Genomic DNA, 19,863 nt, shown 5'->3' with positions numbered 1-19,863 from the left:
CTTGATCATCCCCAATGCTTCCGGCGCCGTTAGTAGTCGGATTTTTAAGAAATGCGCTATTACTAATGTTTTCATTCCATCATGGGGTGGTTGAGCCTCCACCAGCGTGCCGATGTGACAGTATTTGGTGAACAGTGCTAATCTCCTATAAGATCGGCACTTATAGCGACAACCCAATAGACATGGCCCCTGCAACCACGTTGGTGCCCTAATTTTCTCCGACAGAAAATTTTCAATTCCAAGAATCGTCAACACCTAACTCCGACTTACCCTATATCGACCCGAACATAGTGTCCCGAGTGGAGCAACAGTGGCGCTCAAGCTCGGACGCAACCCGAAATGATCTCCATGTTTGGATTTTTATTGATAGTGTGGTCTATGATTGCACCAACTTTCAGCAAGAACACCCCGGTGGTGTCGATGTCATTCAACCCTTCGTCGGCCAAGACTGCTCGTGGCAGTTTTAGCGATTCCATGATCGAGGGCATTTGCGAGATTATGGGAGACCCCTTCGTACCGGACGGACGAGTGGGATTCAAAATCGCTTTATACAAACGCCCGCGATATGTAGGACTGAGTACTTTGGGGGACGATTAGTAGTGGATAGTCCCAGGTATAATCCTCTGCTGTTTTATTCTTAAACTGGTTTTATTCTTAAAGAATTTCGGAAGCTATCTATCGGTGACATACTCAGAGGTCTACATGTAACATATATGGATAGAGGCATATATTACCGGACTATCACCCTGTACATACATTCCCTTACACCCAAAATCCAGAGAATAGAGGTCAATGATATGTTGCTCTATCCTTTACAGTGGAAGAAGAAAACTAGCTACGTTATCTTCCAGCAAGCACAGAACATCGGTTATTGTCGAATTTATGCGATACATCATACTGTATCCGTACCGAGTAGTTTCCCTTGCGTCTGTTATTCTACACGAAGGATCCTTCGAAATCAGTTTTTGAGCACGAAGCGAGGTAAAAGCTTGCGGATCACAACATAGTTTAAGCTCGCGGATTCTAGTGCCTTTGTTTACCCCCACGACGATATGTGGAGATACCGTACTCTTGCGGTATCAATTGGTGGGATTTGGCGTGACCGCGGGGAAAAGCGGATCTCCGCCTTTCACCGTCACGCATGTCTTCAAATAAATAGTTGCGGTAGAACCCATTGACTCTCTCGTGCTATTTAAAGACAATTACAATCCCGTGTCGAAGTAGCCTATCAAACCAACATGGCGACATCACCCTCTACCAATTACTGCGCTTACATCGACCCCAACTCCGGGCAGCATCGAATTGGCCATCTTGACCTGGCGACAGAGCAGATTCACCCTCTTGTTTTCCTATCCGGCACTCGGATTTCCGATTTGTACCAGGTGATCGAAGCGGGAGGGGAGAATATCCAGCTAGGAAGAGAGGACTCCATTCCGTTATCTCAGGTTAAACTGCTGCCGCCGATATCTGGCCGGGATATCCTGGCAGTCGGGAAGAACTATGTTGAGCATGCGAAAGAGTTCAATTCTTCCGGATTTGATTCATCAGACAAAAACGACCAACCGACTTTCCCAGTGATCTTCACCAAACGCGCAACGTCTATCATCGCACATGGAGACCAGGTCCTCCTTCATACTGGCTTCACCGAAACACCAGACTATGAAGGCGAGATTGGAGTGATCATCGGCAAGGCCGGACACAAGATCCCCGAGTCCGAAGCAATGGATTATGTCTGGGGCTACACCATCATAAATGATTTCACTGCTCGGGAAAAGCAGCGAGACCACAAACAATTCTACATCGGCAAGTCTCCGGATACATTCTGTCCTATTGGACCCATTGCGGTTCCGAAGGAGCATCTTCCCACGAATCTCCAATTGCAAACGTTCGTCAACGGAGAGAAGAGGCAGGAGGCCACACTCGACCAGCTAATCTTTAGTATCCCAACGCTTGTCTCCTGCTTATCCCAGGGACAAACACTAAAACCCGGAGATACCCTTGCAACTGGCACACCCTACGGCGTCGGATTCGGCTTCCGACCCATGAAATTCCTTCAAGCTGGAGACGAAGTCAAAGTTTCGGTAACCGGACTGGGGACTCTCACAAACTACATGGCAGCCACCGATGCCATCAACCCAACCGTTGAGCGCGTGAAATCCCAATCCTCAATTCCCGTAGCCAACCAAAAGGCCCGAGGTCATGAAGGACTCGTTAAGATTGGCACCAAAGAGCTCTTCACGCAAGTCCAAGGACAAACCGAAGGACCGCCGGTCATCTTCATACACGGTCTCGGCGGCTCATCAACGTGTTTCAGTCCACTTGTCACGAAACTATCGTCCACGCATGCACTTTATCTAAGTGATTTGGAAGGCCACGGCCTTTCCCCAACAAACGCGCTCAGCGAAATCACCATCGCATCACTCGCCTCCGATATCCGCGATGTATACCACAACGCTCGTCTCGATCGCAAACCAGCAACAGTCATCGCTCATTCGATGGGCTGCCTCGTTGCCATGGAGCTTGCCCTCGAAAACTCAGAACTAGTCTCCTCTCTAATTCTGATGGGACCACCCCCCTCGCCGTTGCCCGAAGCCAGCAGTGCTGGATGCTTTGCGCGCGCCGAATTGGTCCGCAATAAGGGTATGGTGGCGGTTGTCGACGCTGTTGTTAACGCAGGATTGTCTCCAAAAGCAAGGGAGGGAAATCCTTTAGCAGTCGCAGCTACACGCATGTCATTGCTTGGGCAAGACCCAGAAGGATATGCGAAAGCATGCACCGCTCTGGCAAAGTCTGCCACTGAGACGCTTGATACTGCAAGCTTAAATTGTCCGACGTTTATCCTCACGGGCGAACACGATACTGTCAGTCCACCGAATTTATGCTTTTCTTACGGGAAAATCATTAAAAGTTGTGAAGTCCAAGTGCTGGAGACTGTAGGACATTGGCATTTATTTGAAGATGTTGAGGGGGTTTCTGATGCAGTTCATGCTTTTCTAGAAAAGTTGCAGTAGACTTAGGGGCGCGTGGCGGGCGGCCTTACGAGGCTTCATTGCAGTGGAAAAGGCTATTCAGTAATACAAACTTGTGATATAATATAGACACGAAATAGAAACAAACAATCTATGATTCTCGCCGCTTAGCAATACCCTATTATGTAACTCACCGAGGTAGTCCTTCCACACAGCCCATGCTTAATCGTCTAATCAGTACATACGACCATAGATGTGGAGAACAAGACTTCCCGTCCAGTCAGGTGTACTCAAGCCAACTGCGTAAGCCCAGTTAAAGGATAGATGTGCCCTCTGGTAACCATAAAGGAGCTGCAAAAGGCGCATACTATTGTGAAATGCCAGGGGTAATAGGGCGTAGGGAGCTATCGTGTTGGCTATAGGCTCATCTGGTGCCCAATTGGGAAGATGTCATCGGTGGAAACACCACGAATCAACATATCTCAACCAACTGAGTTATTTCATTCGTCGCTATAACATTATATAGCCCTCAGGGTGCCGAATTATCTAAAGGCTTGTTGTTTGAGGGATTTCGATGTGTTTGCCTGGACTTGATGCCTGAGGCAGAACATTATGGTCCGGGTGTCAACCACAGAAAGTAGCAAATTACCTCGTAATTGAGTCACCCTTTAACTATCTATCGATTCCAGACGTCTTCCATTGTTTATAACATGATTAAATTCAGAAATTGTAGCGCGAGCAAGAGAAAATTTCAAAATGTGATCCTACAGATTCTACCCAGTGCTGGTTGCATACACAAGTCTCTTCCGCATGCTTCAATGAACTGGCAGTCAATCCGTTCGAGTACAGCGCTCTCCTTTCAAACCCCAGCATGACAGATGCAACCTCGACATTGCATGACACCAAGTGGGGTGACAAGAACGAAACAGCAGGTCCTAGAGATGCAATGAAAAATCGACTCTAGGCCACTGCGAGTAATGTCGCAGAACAAGGTTACAGTCAATCCACAGCTCTCAGATGCACACATACTGTATTCAGATTTAGCATTTCGGGCTCATATCTGTTTGGCACCTGTCAAGAGGGCCCTCTTTGGGAGCAGTCAGTTGACTCAGCCCCGCCCATCAATATTTAAGAGGCCTCAGCTCCCCAGTTTCCAGTTTTAGTTTATTTACATAACTTAACTCTGCTGGTGCTAGTAGCATTTTTTCCCCAGGCTTTAGTTGATTCGTTTCCATTTCTATTCCAGGCAAAACCATGTATCTTAGTATGCACAAGGCGTTGAAAGGGGCGCAGGAGGGAAGATATAGACAACCACCGACAAGGGATGAGTATGAACTCGAGCAGAGACGTCAACTTCGGACAGCAATCCTGAGGGAGTTGGATGAAAAGGATCCAGACGTAATGAACCCATCACTGGCTTTTTCCTTTCTCTCGTTCTCTTTCCTTTTGGCTGACTACCTGACCAGGATCTATACTACTCGATCAATTTTTTCAAGGAAATGATGAAGCTTTTCTATACCGCAGTAAGTTTAATGATTGGTTATGACTAGCTAGTTGACTTCAGCGTTCTGAACTATCTACAGGACAAGGATCTAGATGGTGAGGAGCTAAGAGATTATACCGTTCCGTCTCCATTATAATAACGGTTGCGTAGGACATGTCTCGCTACAGGAATTGATGCAAGCTTATAACCCCACCGATGAAAAGAGTTTCAAAGATCTTGAAGAGGTATTCCGCAAATCGGAGCTTAGCGGAGACAACAGACTAAGTCTTGGAGGTAAGGTCCTTCGGTTACTATGGATGCTGAAAAATGCTGACCGGTTTACTAGAGTTCCTGATCGTTGCTTTCCTTGCAGATGAGCGCAAGAAGGGACACCCAGATGGTAAGAAAATTGAATGAATGATCCCCACATAGTCGACAAGAGTTTACTATAGTTTGCGATAGATATGATGGTTTAAGATGTGAGGAGAAATGTTAATAGAATATCTTTAATTCTACTCCTGATGCAATTGATTAAACAAAATCCTACTATTACCTGCCAAGAGGGCCAATAAATCCTACATTTCAGTTTCACATGCTATACTATACCGCATACTTGAAGGGTCAGAGTATAAATGGCGTGCTCAAAAGCATCCTAAATTGACACCAGATGCGGCCAATCTGTGTTATTATTAGGTTCTGGTCATCGTCATCGATACATATTTCGACTCAATATGCATGGTGATACATGGAAAAAGAGATATGTTCAATCATATACGAAAGGAAAGGCTATCCATGCAATGGTCTGGGCAGCTATTTAGAGTAATTACTGCAATGAGCTCATGAATCTCATCCGCCTGAAGGGTGATTTTAAAGCTAAAATATATAGCTACACTGCTCCTATCTTACGGTTCTTGTGGCAAAAGGGTGATATACCAAGTAGTAAGCTATTTCTCTACTTTCTTTGTATAGTTTCCCAAATCAAAGGTTTCCATGCTATGTCATCGTATATGATATACTGTTTAATCTAAACCATCTTGTATTGTGACACATAATGTCATATTGAGGTTCGAACCATGGTGCGCGGCTATCAACCTGTGAACATTGTGGGGCACTGACTCACCGAATGTATATGCATGCATTCCCTTGCCGTTTGCGTCGAATCATTTCAGTTGCCAATATGTTGTAGACTTGCTTTCATCTTGTGGCATCTCCTTACGATTCGCTCTTGTAAATTCTTTTAACTTTATCTCTTCTGTGGTTATCTTTCTCCATAGTCTGTCATATACAATAAACTTTACATCATGATCTCATGCATCAAAGACACATTGGGACACATCACAAGAGGCCCTGCCAGGTTCGATGAATCTAGTCCCAATATCTCATTGAACCTTGTACTTACCATGGATCAAGAGTCAAATAAGTTGTGTATGTTACATGGCCATGTCGCAATGCAGCATCCGACAGAGCCGCCGTCTTAATTCGAGATCTCGAGGGATCACCGGGCTCGGGAATCTTGGGATGTAAGTATAAGTAAGGCAAAAGTTCCCATAGTTACCTGAAGAGCCCTACCATTATTCCATGCGTTAAACTCCTCGTGTTCAAAACAACATTAAATTCTCCGCTTGCCCTCTCTTGCTTGATTTTACTATTCTAAGGTGGGGAACTGGAAATATGGCGGCGTCACGGCGCAAATGCCGGAACATTATATCAAAAATACCTTAGACACTGGTCCAAAGCGTGAATTCAACAACTCTACCAAAGCGCCTTTCTTCCACCCTGGCTTCGAATCTAAGCTACAGAGCGTGATCAAAGAAAGCTATGAAGCAGGAGCAGGTGGACAGCCTTCGGCTGCCATTATCAATGAGGTGTCCGACATTGTGGCTAAAAGCCTCGCCGCATACGTAATGGACCAGTCCTCATATAATATTATCGACATCGAGGCCCGCCTCTCGCTGTCCCGTGAGCAAGCGCGCTCACTGACGGACGTCCTGGCTGAGAAGGTTAGAAAATCTCTTGTTGCAAAACATATCAACTATCCGCAATTTCCCTAGGACATCACTGACAAGTTCCCTCAGCTGCCTATTGAGGAAGCTATTGCACGCCTCCTGAAGGATTATGCCGAGCATCTTGCTCGGGAAGCAAAACACAATGAATTCTCGAATTTCCTTGCGGCTCAACGGGAAGAGGAAGCTCGCAGAGTATTTGCTTCTCTACTCCAAGTCACAACCGAGGACAAGATCAAAGAGTTTGGAGATTCCTTCGCTGAGTCATCGCACCAAGCCCGAAATAACGCCATAGTTCATCTGAACAAGCTCAGAGACAATGGCATTTTTGACGAAAAGTTAGTGATGGACTTTCGAAAGGTCTTGAAAAGTGACAAGGAGACTTATCTGTTCGCCGATTACTTTGGCAAGATTGACCTAGCCACGGTTGCCAGCACCGGTAGCGGTCCTAACCTTCAGACTATTCTTGAGACGATAGGAGACGCAAGTGTTGTGCGTGACATACTTTTCCGTGCTCTGAGGTCAGATTTGCGATAGCTTCTATATATGCCGTGTAGCTCGTGTCGTTTAGACCTGGGGGCATTCAGAGCTTCGTTACCCAGTTGAAATGCAGGCTACGCAAGCATACATGGATATAGTTAACCAGAGTAAACTGTTCTCAATTATCTGAATAGCACTAGGGGCCTTGTTTAATTGCCTAATATGTAGAATCTAAACAGACTCTTTTTTGTTTATATGTCGCTCACATTACCACGTACGAACAGCTGCTTAGCTATACCCCCGCCATATATTCATGGTCTATTTACCGTCCTTAGGATCTGGCCTGAAGATGGAACGTACTAGTTCAGGATTTAATGCTGAATGAATTCCCCAAAACGCTCCCAGATATTTTGTCAAAGCAGTGGGATGAACCATTCTGGCCACCTGTTTCGGTTCAAATGCGTCTAATCCCTAGAAGACCGAAAACTTTCTCTTTCCTGGATGACCTTTCACCAATAGAAAGAGCTGAGCCTAAATGAAACATGTAATAGATAAATCTCCGTATACTATTGTATTTAATAAGCCATTGGTAGGTGTTGTTTTATCAGAGTTAGACCGTGTACTTTTATCGTTCGCGATTCTCTGGATAGAACCTGTAGCTTCCACTTATCACTTGTACTCTTCAATGTATTACTTGTAATCTGAGTCATATTCGCAAATCAAACAAACAGAGGGTATTCCAGATCACACCCGCCAGAGTAATTCCCCTGGCGGTCATAGCCGCGATCGTTGACTATGTGAAGTCATCGACTCCATGAGCGATACCACTTCCTTCACATCCGTTGGTGAGCGAGGAATATTGTGGATGGTGCTATGCCTGTAAAGCTTTCGCCACCTGGGGTCGCAAAAAGCCGCGTTAAATATACATGCTTCTTTCAGTGATACCGGATCATCCTTTCCGTAAATATGGAGCGTCGGGATGGAAAGACGCGGCTTATACTGATCAGGAAGAACCACACCTGGGATCTCAGAAAAGGGACGATTGAGAAAGTACGAGAGTGAATCACCATGGACGGGTGCCATGGCAGCTAATCCCTCCACTAGCACGATTGCCGCAGGCCGGACTGAGTCTGGAAGTTGAGCTATTTGATCAGCCTCGCCTGAGCGGAGGCGTCGGATATCCTCGTCAGACAGCGTGCCATATAGATTGTAAATATAGTCTGGATCCGCGGTGAGGATTGGCGTTGAACAACAGAAGATCCCAAACCGGACTGGCAAAGGTCTGCCCGGATATAAATCCGCTTGCTCAAGGAGATAGGCGGCTATTATGGCGGCCCCTTGGCAGAACCCGAAGACCCCATCGAAAGGGCCTTCACTCTGAAAAGTTTCATCAATTAGATCAAGGGCTGCTCGGATGCTGAGTGGACCATAGTCTAAACTCCAGCAGAGATAGGGCCCAGGAAAGGCCTCAACGCCTGTGGAAATTTACTAGGGATCAGATTCATGCTCAGGTAGATACTACTGACACGGTATATTTGACTAACCTGGCGCTCCTGGGCATTCTACATTGCCTGCCAGGAAGTCAAATTGCCATCTAGGGTCGCAGTGCTTGATCAGTGCCGACATCTGGCGTTTCATGATACCTGGGTTTGTCCCGAAGCCATGGAGACAGAGTATTTTCATTTTGTCTTGTCGACGTTGTCAAATATTTTCACGGGATTCAACCAAGAGTGAAGGCTGGCCGAGATGGATTGAAAATCTTGGGAAAGAACAGCGAGATGTGGAATTTAGGGGTTTCCCAGGTCCCTTGCGGTGTCTTGCGGGCTTTTCTTTTTCTTAGGGTCATGCTTTCGCAATGTAGTATCCCGCGAAATGAGGGTCCACCGAAGCAGCTCAGGAGCTGTATGCTGGTCTGGCACGAACTACGGCCGTGACTATGCAGCCCGGGGAGGGACCAAAAATAAGCAATGTTCGATATGCATGATTTTGTATGGAGTACTCCGTAGATCGCTCTTGATCACTAGCGTATGACACCATAGTCCTTTGTCGAGTATATTTTATTCCATCGAAATTGCGGGCTATGACAGTGAAACAGAATTGTTAACCTCACGTGTCGAAACCAACCCTCACTGGCCGCCTGTAAAATTGTGCTGAATAGACCGACAGATGCATCCCAAGTGAGATATTGCACCATAATTCTCTATCTAAATGATGGTTTTACTTTACGAATTTCCTTTTATCGTTTGTGGTATATCCAGTGAAGGATATAGCTGAGATCCCAAAGTCAGTACTGCAGATCTCAATCAGCACGATCTGAAGACCGACAGATTGATTGGAGCAGGCTTGCCGTGTCAGCACATGATAGCTGTGATGGCCTTGGCAACTAACTAATGGAAACAACCACATGCATTATCACACGTACTAAGATCAGACTATTTACTCAAAGTTCGAGTCTGTTGACGGACTGACAAGGGGCTACCAGGGTCCAGTGCCCAAAGGGGTACTCAGCCCAGCCTCCTTGATATGCAGCCGAGCGGGGTCTTGTCGCATTTGGCCCCCAGCTATGATAAAAATAGAACTCGGTCGCAGGAAGAATCGAATAGACCCGCGGAGTTGATGAGGCTCATATTCCCTCCAAGGAACCTGGCGTGTCGGACGCACTGGACATTCTTTCTTTCTTTAGTAGTGTAATACGCTGTCTGGTGGTTATCGAGTGGATGTTACGACACCTACTGGTTCACTACGTAAAGGTCGGTGTCCATATTCTATGCAGCACCAAGCGGAAGACCTGGCTTTTCCAATCTCTTCGGTCATGTGAAATGCTCATCAGAAGTTATATAATAGTCTCGCAAAGCATACGTATGTTGTCATTTTTGTGTGTTGTCGCTTCCGCGACACTAGCAGCGGCCACGTCCCTGCATATCAAAGGGCACCGCAATGGACCTCTTATCTTACAAGATGCGGGCGACTTCTTCGTCGGCGGTCGCGAAGTGAAGGCTTTAGTGAATATTGGAGATCCCTCAGACCCGTTAAATGATTATCCTCGGGAAGACTGGATCTCCGTGGAACAAATGTATGTGGAATACCAAATTCCGATGAGCGGCGACGGCCTCCCATACATTCTTGTCCACGGCTGCTGCCTCAGCGGGAAATCATACAAGGATACGCCCGACGGTCGCATGGGATGGGCCGAATATCTTGTGCGGAAAGGCCACCCCGTCTACGTACCCGATCAGACGTCTCGCGCTCGCTCTGGTTTTGACCCGACCATTTTCAACAAAGTGAAAATTGGAGAGGCAGGCCCATCGGCCCTGCCGAGGCTCGAGAGCGCGGGGCGTGAGCGCGCCTGGGATCTCTTTCGCTTCGGATACTCCTACCCCCAGGTTTTCCCAGACCAGCAATTTCCCCTGGAGGCCATGGAACAACTCTCCAAGCAAGTGATCCCGGATTTGAACACAATCCTGCCGGATCCGAATCCCGTATTCGCCAATCTGGCGAGCTTAGCTAAACAGATAGACGGTGCGGTGTTGGTTGGACACTCCGAATCAGCGTTCTTCCCCTTCCGCGCAGCCCTGAATGACCCTTCGGCTGTCAAGGGTATTGTTTCGATCGAGGGACAGTGCTCCATGCCAACCGATGAGGAGATAGCTGTGCTAGCGAAAATCCCTACATTGTTTGTTTATGGCGACTACCTTGATCAAGCTAAGGTTTCGCGCAGACTTTGGCCACAGTCACTTCAGGGCTGCCAGGCTCTCGTGGATCGACTCACCGCTGCCGGGGGAAAAGCGTTTGTGGCGGAGCTGCCTAAACTGGGCATCTACGGAAATAGTCATATGCTGATGCAGGATAAGAATAATCTCCAGATTGCGGATTTGATCATGGATTGGATGGAGAAGAATGTATCTAACTAAGCCCGGACTTTGTTATGTATAAATTGTTGAATATATTGAGGTGCAAGATAAGGTCATCTGTCAATTGGCTTTCAGTCGAGTGGTCGTCGCACTAACTACTACACAATCTCCACGGAGCGTTTCCAGATTCGCATCGACGCCACGAATCTAGAAAAAGCGATAAAATTGCACTCTGCAACTGCTCCAAGAATCTCAGCGCATACACACTACCCAAACACTCCCGAATCATATCAGCCAAAGTACCTCTCCAACACAATCTCAAGATAAACATATATTCGTCTCCATTGCTCCCCCCTTGAGAAAGAGGGATTTCATCTGTTGTGGTGAAAATTGGAATTCCTTGAACGGCATACACTTGGCAGCACAACCCGTTGCAAGATTGAAATTGTTCACACATTCCACACTTCATAAACCCGCAATAAATCAAAGAGTAACGCCTGAGCATCTGCAGTATACCCAGCTGTGACAACATGCCGGCTTCCAATCTTACTGTGTCGGGTATTATAGATCTGCACAATTTTCTAGCAGGAGAACAATTGTAAGAGAAAGATTTACAATAAGAGCCATTTATACTCTATTCAAATCTGCTAATAACAGAGGAAATAGGTACTAGTATATCTATCGGAAGAGTACTTCCAGTTCGTGCTGATATTGTTACCCTCAGTTGGAGACACAGGTATGTTTATGACAGGAATGGATGGCTATTGTACGGCTTTGGGCTTGTGATGCATTGTAGCACCGATGGCGTACTATCTTCTCTTATGATGCTCTAGGCTTAATAAAGGAGAGGAGAAAGATAAATAAAAGGAAGACAAGGCAATGCAGATATTTCGGAAGTAACAAGGGAGATATACATGAATCGAAACGCAACGACTGTGTGCTCAATATAACAAAGGCACAAGTGAAATTTTCTAGGACAATGCTCGGAGACATATGGATAACTGGAATGGGTAAAAGTCCCGAAAGCTTGAATAACGAAAACGCATAATCGTGCACAAAGAACGAACAAACCCAAGTATGTACATAAGAGGAGAAAAGTCCTAAACACTATACGATATCTGATGAACCTTACGCATGTGCTCTTTCAGATTATCTTGTCGAATGCAGGATTTCGAACAACTCCCGAAACGCATTTACCAGATCCAGGAGAGATATGAATAGTCTTAATGTGCCACACAAGCACTGCCTCAAGGTTGAAGTATCGTGTATAGGTGCAACTCTCCCGTCTGCATTGTAGGATAGGTCGTGCATTCGTGTCACTATATCCGGTTAGGTATAACGCCATGGACACTTGGTATAGAGCTAGGATAGCGGCACCTTTCATCTACGTTCGTGCTGATATTGTACTGTCCAACTCTGGGTTGGAGCTGGTTTGGGCCAACTATAGGGTCGCTTGCTAGACGCCCTTGATTCAAAGCCGCATTTCCTTCGAACGCGGTGTTACCTCGCGTATCGCTAAGACCAAGGTTGGCGAAGTTGTCATTGGAAATATGGGCACGGCTCCCTGGTTTAATAATCAACCCGTTGAATTGTGAGTCAGTCAGCAGGTGCATATTAGCTCCCAGCTCTGGTCCACATTGCACAGCAGAGCCTGAGTTTATATACCCCTCATCCAATGAACGGTTGACTAGGGGTTGGGGATTCCGAGTTGAAAAGAGTGGACGGCATACACGCTACATTGAGAGATGAATGATCCGTGTTACAAACCCGCGTCAGAAGTCGAAGGTTCCCACACCACAGCCGTAGAACAATTTTGTGGATATGGATAGGAGAAGGTGCAATATGGAGAGGGCAGGCAGTTGAATAGGCTGGAACATCCACCATTTTAGTTAGAGAGAATTATTTGTACGGAAGACTTAGCAGCCTTCCGTGGCAAAGGGCCGTCTCCAAACGGAGAAGACGGTGACGGAAGAATTGATATCGAGTATACAGTAGGGATGGAAACTAATGGGCGATAGCCTTCGTATATAGGGCCGAAGCAAGAGATCTGGAGAAGATATTCTATATATGTATATAAAAACAAAGGGAAAGAAAAAAGAGAAGGGGGGGGGATCGTCCTGTTTCCGCCTTAAGAACACCTGTCTCCAGCTAAAGTTGATAGAATGCTATATATTGGGGGTAGTATTGTGTTGGGGAGAAGGCTTATAAGAAATTTACCAACCAAGGAAATGACAGGGAGATTTCTGAGAATCTGAGTGACATTTGATGTACATCTTGATGATCTGGTTATGCTAATTCTATACATGTCTCCACGGGCTCGACGGACGACCTACGTTCCCGTGCGTAACACCACTTGCTTTTGATAGAGTATCTTTCTTTTTCGAACCATGAGCACCTCCACCTGGGCAAAGAATTTGATCAATACCCGGAGTCGAACAGATGATCAAGGTTTAGCGTTTCATTAGCGCTTTCCGACCTGTAGCTCGTTGTATAGGAACAGCTTAGCGGCTCAGGACAGATACATGGAGTTTTGAGCGTGTCTTGAGCAGGAAACAGCGGAAAGTTTCTCACAAGTTGTGCTTGATATTGGCCACAAGAACTATATCTCTGAATCATGCATCAGTTCCACTAATTTGTCGCTTGTCTTGAAATAACAACAAATTACCCTATAAAGGCACGATGATTGTCCGGACATTTGTCAACTAGTCGAATGTGGTGATTTTCCGATCAACGCAACATTCTATCATTGCCCACCGAACCCATACAGGAAGTATCTCTGCTAAGATCAAGCCTTCCTCCCACAGAAGAGGTTCAATACTAGTTTACTAGTTCAGATGGAAGTTCCTCCGTGATCCAAACGTTTTTAGACAGACAAAAACTCTCCAATCTCCGATCTCCGATCTTCAATCTCCATGGTGAATTGCTTTTCAAACCCTTCAGCTTACGCAGCAGGGGTAGCATTCTTGGAGATCTCTATAATTTTGTTTTCGATCCTCTGATGTCCGTTGAAGCTGAACTCTTAAATAGCAATTCCACATCGTAAGGCCTGCGTCAGGACCTAGACTTTCTTCTAATTCGGTGCATTTATCAGGAAGCGCAGGTGGTAAAACAACGTTGGCCAACTGAGAGCCCTCGTGTGATGGTTCGGTGTTACGAGGGGCTTGAGTTACTATGAGGTCATCCACTTGGCACTGCTTACGTGTAGTTATCATTTGCCCTTGTCAGTTGAGGGCGTGATGCGATACGTTGTCGGCCACCAGTGTTAGATGTTTGTTAACTACCTAGTAGGTAAGTATCGATAAAACGTCGGAGTAGACATGCTCGTGTAGTTACGCACATAATTATATCATTCCCTAAAGGACTTGAGTTGTCATTATTCTTGGGAGTCATGAATAGAGGCAGGCACCAGATATAGCAGGAAAACGCGAAACGACACCTGTCACCTACCCACATGCTTATCACTTTATAGTGACGGCTTTGCTACCTAGTTTATCCCCTAGTTGCTCTTGTGGAGAGTAGTAACATCGTTGGTCACTTCAATAATAGAATAGTATGGCAATAAGTCCTACAGGGTACGACAAGATGCAACCGACAGTGACTATATTACCCTTCGAGCTGGGCTCTGGAGTTAGAAGAAGATATTAAACAAAAGGTTCGAAACTTTATCAAAACTCAGCAAAATAGGCAACTACGTAGCGGCTCATAAAGTCTTAGATCACACCCTCGGAAACCATAATCATCTATATACTGTCATTGCGGAGTATGCCGATATGCTATTAGAGCAAAGTAGCCACAGAAACATTTAACCACCAAATAGAGTTAGGAATAGACTTGGCGTTAGTACAGGGAATTTGAACTTTTACTTATACGTGTGGCAGAGGGCAGCTATTGATAGACGAGCTACTGCCTTGCATTTGCAAGGACAAAGACTGAGTCTCTGACAGAGGAAGGATAGGCGATACTGTATTTTTTTTTCCTCCGATGTATTGAATAAGACCCGTGTGAATAGCGTACCTCTATATCATATTCCTTGCATATGAAGAATGTAAGTAGGATGAGGGATCGGTATTAATGGTAGGATGGACTAGGGTTGAACGTTTAGCATAGCCATCGGCCCGTGGCTCTGTGAATAAATTAAGAGTCGTTGGCTATGAGATGAAGAGAAGTGGCTTCTTGATCAAGCCTTACTTGGAGTCGCTTCCAAACCTGTAACTGTAAGGCAGGATACAATGTCAACAAATAATTCTTGCATACTTGTTAACACGACTGTAGTGAGTAAGATAGTAAGCTGTGCTATAACGTAACCGGCAAGAGAGCGTTCCATCTCTATATCCCATATAAAATAGCCATTTTTTAACCCAAATATCCTAACAGTAATAAATATTGAATTCGGAATCTATTAATATATACAATATATACTTCATATATTTGGTCTTAGAGATTTAACGACCTTTTTCAATATACTTTAGCGTGTTGTAACTTAAGATATAATAAAATACACAATAACACAACTGTAGTTACTATACTTAGGTAATCACAGAAATTAAAAGACTTGCATCTATTCTATTAGAAGGTTATTTAGTTTAAAAGTCTTAGAGCCAGTTATAGCGTCTCCGGACCTCTCGTTGCTGAGATATCCCATAAATAAAAGTGGCTGTTTGAAATGGGATACAGGGCTGGAACGCTGGCTTGCGTGGAACGCTCGCTTGCTGGTTACGGTACCGAGAACATTGTTATTTTACAGCAGAGTTGGTATTGGATGCAGAACATATCAATAAACATCAATATATTGAGACGGTGAGGCATTACTGAAGGTAGATCATTTCATTCCTATGGAATGAAGGAATCATGGAGTATGCAGGTATATTTGAACCTGCATGATGCCAGATCTGCCAGCCCCACGCCGAGGTCATCCGAAAAAGCTTCCCACTGTCCTTGCGTATGTACAAAAAAAACCCCGGACCAATAAACAGCAAAGGGGTAAGGATCGACACTAGTAGGATTCATCATACGCTAAACTAAAATAGGACGCCCATACATCATCCACCCCCGACCCAACAAGAGCAATTCGAATATGAATTAATAGGCACACCACCCGTTTTACCCGTCACTGGCGTGGGCAGTTAGCGGCTTAGTCTATAAGGAAGACGATATGATCTTGCCAGGTTCTGCTGGATGGGGAACGGGGTGTTAATGGTGGGTATCACTGAGACTGGACTATTTCTCGAATCTGTTTCACAAATAAGATAGTAATAGTATGACGAAGCTTTGGGAGCCAGCTTTTAAAGGACAGGTGTGAATTTGAGGCAATTTCTACCTAATAGAATCGCAACGCTGTAACAGATGATTGAAAGCAATTGACGCAAGTTGTTCTAGCTCTGACCGTGTACATGAAACTTCAGGTGAATACAGCACAGGGCCAGGCGTTGCTATACCATCAGTGTGAGATCCCACAAGAAAAATAACCGAAGGTTTGTGGCTTTTATCTAGGGCAGCAAAAGTCAGACCACTGTAAATGTACCGGCGCTTAAAATCCGCCACATCAAGGTGGCGGAACTCGTGATACTTTTCCCCCCATGCTTGAGTTACACTCAATGCCTTCGAGATTATTCCAAGATCAACTGATTCCATGCGTACTAAAGTAAGGTTTTGAGATGTTGCGGCCTCTAGTGCTGGTAGAATATCATCAAAAGTACTCTGAAAGGCGGCCTTGACTGCAGCAACACGTTTAACGAAGTGCATTACAGCATCTGGCGTGATGTGTGGCATTGTTATAAAGTGGACCCAGTCGCCCTCTGGTGCGAGATGGAACTCTTGGAGTACCCAGTGAGGTGGCCGTGGTAGCAAGGTAATAAGGCTGCCCTTGTTGAACTTGGTCTGTATCCCTAGCGAACGGAGGAGTTTCCTCAGCAGCGTAGCATTCTTCAAGCAATAGCCCTTAACTTTCATCAGATCGGCTGAAGTATACATTTGCTGAAATAGCCACGTTTCAAAGACTGCGCGAGGGTCAACAGTATTGGATCCAACTGTAGCGAGTTGTCCATTGGCGGGAGTGTAGCAAACTACCTCCCCTGACACCATGACCCCATAGGCCTTATGATGACTCAGCGTTATGCCCTGAACGACCGGGGTTCCATTTTTCGCCATAATGTTGGGCGGTCCCAGGCGCACAGAATTGGGAGACAGTGCTAGGTCCAGGGCTCCGTCGGCATGAATATAAACAGCGTCTGCTCCGACGGATCGAAGCACCTGTCGTAGTGACAGAATATCATCTTGGGCACCAGTAAATGTTGTTCCGACATTCACTATAAGTATAACTTGATACTCTCTTTCCCGGGAATCGCAATACAGTTTGTCTGAGATTGCTCTTTGTGCTAAAGCGTCCGGTCTCATATGACCAAGGTCGTCGCAGGCAATCTCGGCAAACCGCGGTCTTCGTTCCTTGCCCCAACGATTCGTCAAGATGTCATTATCGTGGACAATCTTGTTAACACTATAATGTGTCGCTTCCGAGTAGTAGATAAAAGCATCAGGGGTATGGTTTAGAGCGGTATAAATGCCTACTCGATTCCCCATTGTGCTACCAGTAGTGAAGCTGCCAGTAAACTCATGGCTCTCGACATTAGGAAGGCAAAGAGTGCGCTTTCGGTCCTCTAAGATTTCTTCAGCAGTTCTAGACCACCAGGCACTGGGGATCCACACCGAAAAGAAGGGGCGTAAAACCGGTCCCAGGACAGAATAAGTGGCATGGTTTAGGGGGTAGCCGCCAGAGAATTTTGAAACCACCCGCCAGTTGCGAACAATTTGGCGAATCTGCCGTGACACGCGATGCGGGAGTGGATAATCTGACTCTTTAACTGGCATAAATTCCATCTTAGACTCTATGCAATGGCCAGATAAAGTACGGACTAAACCAACCATATCACCGTGTGTGACACTTGGCTGTAATGTAAACAGGTATTTCCCATCCTCCAACCATAGTAACCCCCACCTTTGTTGCTCCATGTTTGATATCTTAGTTTCTGTTTGAACCACGATATCCAGTAACCCTGGAGGTTTATCAAATGTGACTCCTATTTGAGTCAGCAGTTGACAGAGAGTGCGTCGATTGAACTCGCATCTAGTATATATCTCGCGCATACCGCAAGAGCCAAACCGCAGTTCTTGAAGGTAAGCAAGAAGAGGGGGGATAGAGTCCCTCGAGCCAGAAATTGTGCTATCAGTGCCCCTAACATACTCGACTAATGGACGATATAAAGACCCTAGCGTTTGGGGTCTTAGGACCACAACATATGGTGGATATGTAGTATTCATGCCTCCAGCCACGATAGTAGCAGCATTGATGGTGTCTCCCTCTATGGGGTTGTTTTTCAGACAGGGGCGTCGTAGAGCGAGCCGGCGTACTCCTTTTTTCTTTCTTTCACCATCGGCTAGAGTGGTAAGAAAATCAAAGTTTCTTGAAGCGTCGACGTGGAGGACGCCTGGATATTCAGCCAAGAACTCGCATATTGCGTCGAAATTGTCGGAATGCCCCTTCATGTTTCCGAGAGTGGAGGCAACAATGACTGGGTGTTGAGCCCCAAAATCACGGCATAACCTATACTTGGCTCCATGCCAGTCGTCATCCAAAACGTGCAGGTATTCAAGCCCCAACATCTGTGCTGTAGAGTTGAGAAGGGTTGGATCCATTCGAGCCCCAAGAAGCAACGGCCTGCGATCCATTATCCGACCACGAAGTTCCTGTTGCAATGACCTAATGGCATACTGAGTTGCTTCGTCCCAGGTACAAACATACCCTAAGGCTTCCATGTCACCCACACGAGCGCCTTTAGCTCCGACCACCTGTTGCTCAAAGTGTTTGAAATGTAATGGCCAGGTAGGGTCAATCTCGTTTGGCATGTTCACATTATTGCTATGCCAGGGTAATCCGGCATGACACAGCGCTTCAGCCGTGGTCATCCACATTTTGTCGCAGAGAGGACTGAAAGGCCCGATTGTTTGCCGCTTCCATTGCCAGAATAAGGTGTTGACCTTCTGTAGTATATCTGGAGGTTGTAAGGCCCACCGCTTTATTATCGGTTGATCCATCCACTGGTGCTGTCCTGAGAGAAAGGCATTGACAATACTACCTGGGCTTTGATTAAACTCTGAGTCATGCCCATCGTCAGGGAATTTGCTTTCCATTCCGCACAAAAGGTTGGAGGATTCGGTTGATGAGTACGCAGGACAATGTTTAGCAGTAGATGACACTGCCTTTTGGGTAGCTCTCATGGGTTCCCAGCCGACAGTTCACTGATATATAGGCCAGGCTGATGTCGAGAATGTGAAATCAGCCCTTGTATTAACGAAAGTATCTACACGGTATCACTCTAAACCAACAGTCCAGGAATGCATAATAGTAGGTTATGTTGCTAATAATCATAGTCATGTGTGACTACCATCCTTGCGTCATATTAAGCGTTGGGTATCAAGCTAAATAATGCATTTCACGCCATGCCAAAATACTAGTAGTAGATCTTTGCAGTGCGCTGCCCTTTCTACCATACATGGAATGGCATTTCAAGCCCAGGAAATTTCGGATCTCGGCATAAAGTAAGGGGTTTGATATTACACCTTACAGCTCGATCATGTTCCTCCAGTCGAGACTCATTGGGACCAATTTGATGCCCCATATACATTCCCACAAATCCTGTCGGGCGTGAGAATCTCACCGATGACTCTAGTGACCCATATAAATTCTCGTACTAAAAACTTTAATCCGATATTATTCGGACTATGCATTCTCGGGCACTTAATTACTCGGAATCTGAGAGCTTTATCTTCCTTAAAACAGTAACCTCTATTAATATAAAACCTAATAAAAGACGGTGAGAGCTTTAGCCAAGTCAAAGACTACCTTCCTAGTTGAGAAACACGCAAGTTGAGGCAAATCGCCTTGGCCACTTTCGTCTCAATATTTGACATATCACAGCACTGATCGCCAGTTCAGAACTGCAAGTTTTTAACAGCGTATACATCGACACAAAGGACAGTTCTTGTTCATCCTTACTCTTTTCTTCCAAAGGTATGCGCAATTT

At 45.8% G+C, this 19,863-nt stretch overlaps 6 protein-coding genes across 6 annotated transcripts; 4 read left to right on the top strand and 2 right to left on the bottom strand.

Moving 5' to 3' along the window:
* Positions 1 to 155: 155 nt before the first annotated feature.
* BDV37DRAFT_242796 (uncharacterized protein) lies at positions 156 to 814 on the top strand. Its single transcript, XM_032081358.1, has one exon. It carries the CDS (start codon positions 340 to 342, stop codon positions 595 to 597), a length of 258 nt encoding a protein of 85 aa, XP_031943875.1. The 5' UTR covers positions 156 to 339; the 3' UTR covers positions 598 to 814.
* Positions 815 to 1,238: 424 nt separating this feature from the next.
* BDV37DRAFT_280831 (putative fumarylacetoacetate hydrolase) lies at positions 1,239 to 4,869 on the top strand (the record flags this gene model as incomplete). Its single annotated transcript, XM_032086673.1, has 5 exons — positions 1,239 to 2,861; positions 4,436 to 4,492; positions 4,553 to 4,568; positions 4,624 to 4,746; positions 4,799 to 4,869. The coding sequence occupies 5 exons, from the start codon at positions 1,239 to 1,241 to the stop codon at positions 4,867 to 4,869; spliced, it is 1,890 nt and encodes a 629-aa protein (XP_031943874.1).
* Positions 4,870 to 6,143: 1,274 nt separating this feature from the next.
* Positions 6,144 to 6,992, top strand: BDV37DRAFT_280830 (uncharacterized protein; the record flags this gene model as incomplete). The annotated part of the gene is made up of 2 exons (XM_032086672.1): positions 6,144 to 6,452; positions 6,528 to 6,992. The coding sequence occupies 2 exons, from the start codon at positions 6,144 to 6,146 to the stop codon at positions 6,990 to 6,992; spliced, it is 774 nt and encodes a 257-aa protein (XP_031943873.1).
* Positions 6,993 to 7,709: 717 nt separating this feature from the next.
* Positions 7,710 to 8,618, bottom strand: BDV37DRAFT_280829 (serine hydrolase FSH; the record flags this gene model as incomplete). Its single annotated transcript, XM_032086671.1, has 2 exons — positions 7,710 to 8,410; positions 8,480 to 8,618. 2 exons carry the CDS (start codon positions 8,616 to 8,618, stop codon positions 7,710 to 7,712), a joined length of 840 nt encoding a protein of 279 aa, XP_031943872.1.
* A 967-nt stretch (positions 8,619 to 9,585) lies between these two features.
* BDV37DRAFT_58104 (Alpha/Beta hydrolase protein) lies at positions 9,586 to 10,900 on the top strand. The gene is made up of 2 exons (XM_032090914.1): positions 9,586 to 9,685; positions 9,780 to 10,900. The coding sequence occupies exon 2, from the start codon at positions 9,797 to 9,799 to the stop codon at positions 10,844 to 10,846; it is 1,050 nt and encodes a 349-aa protein (XP_031943871.1). The 5' UTR covers positions 9,586 to 9,685; positions 9,780 to 9,796; the 3' UTR covers positions 10,847 to 10,900.
* A 5,199-nt stretch (positions 10,901 to 16,099) lies between these two features.
* On the bottom strand, positions 16,100 to 19,057 carry BDV37DRAFT_280827 (pyridoxal phosphate-dependent transferase; the record flags this gene model as incomplete). Its single annotated transcript, XM_032086670.1, has 2 exons — positions 16,100 to 17,859; positions 17,929 to 19,057. 2 exons carry the CDS (start codon positions 19,055 to 19,057, stop codon positions 16,100 to 16,102), a joined length of 2,889 nt encoding a protein of 962 aa, XP_031943870.1.
* Between the last annotated feature and the right edge of the window lie 806 nt (positions 19,058 to 19,863).

This window comes from Aspergillus pseudonomiae (assembly GCF_009193645.1).
Source record: "Aspergillus pseudonomiae strain CBS 119388 unplaced genomic scaffold BDV37scaffold_16, whole genome shotgun sequence".
Classification (NCBI taxonomy): Eukaryota; Fungi; Ascomycota; class Eurotiomycetes; order Eurotiales; family Aspergillaceae; genus Aspergillus; species Aspergillus pseudonomiae.
Note: the sequence above shows the minus strand (reverse complement) of the source record. Positions and strands in the feature narration are given on the sequence as shown.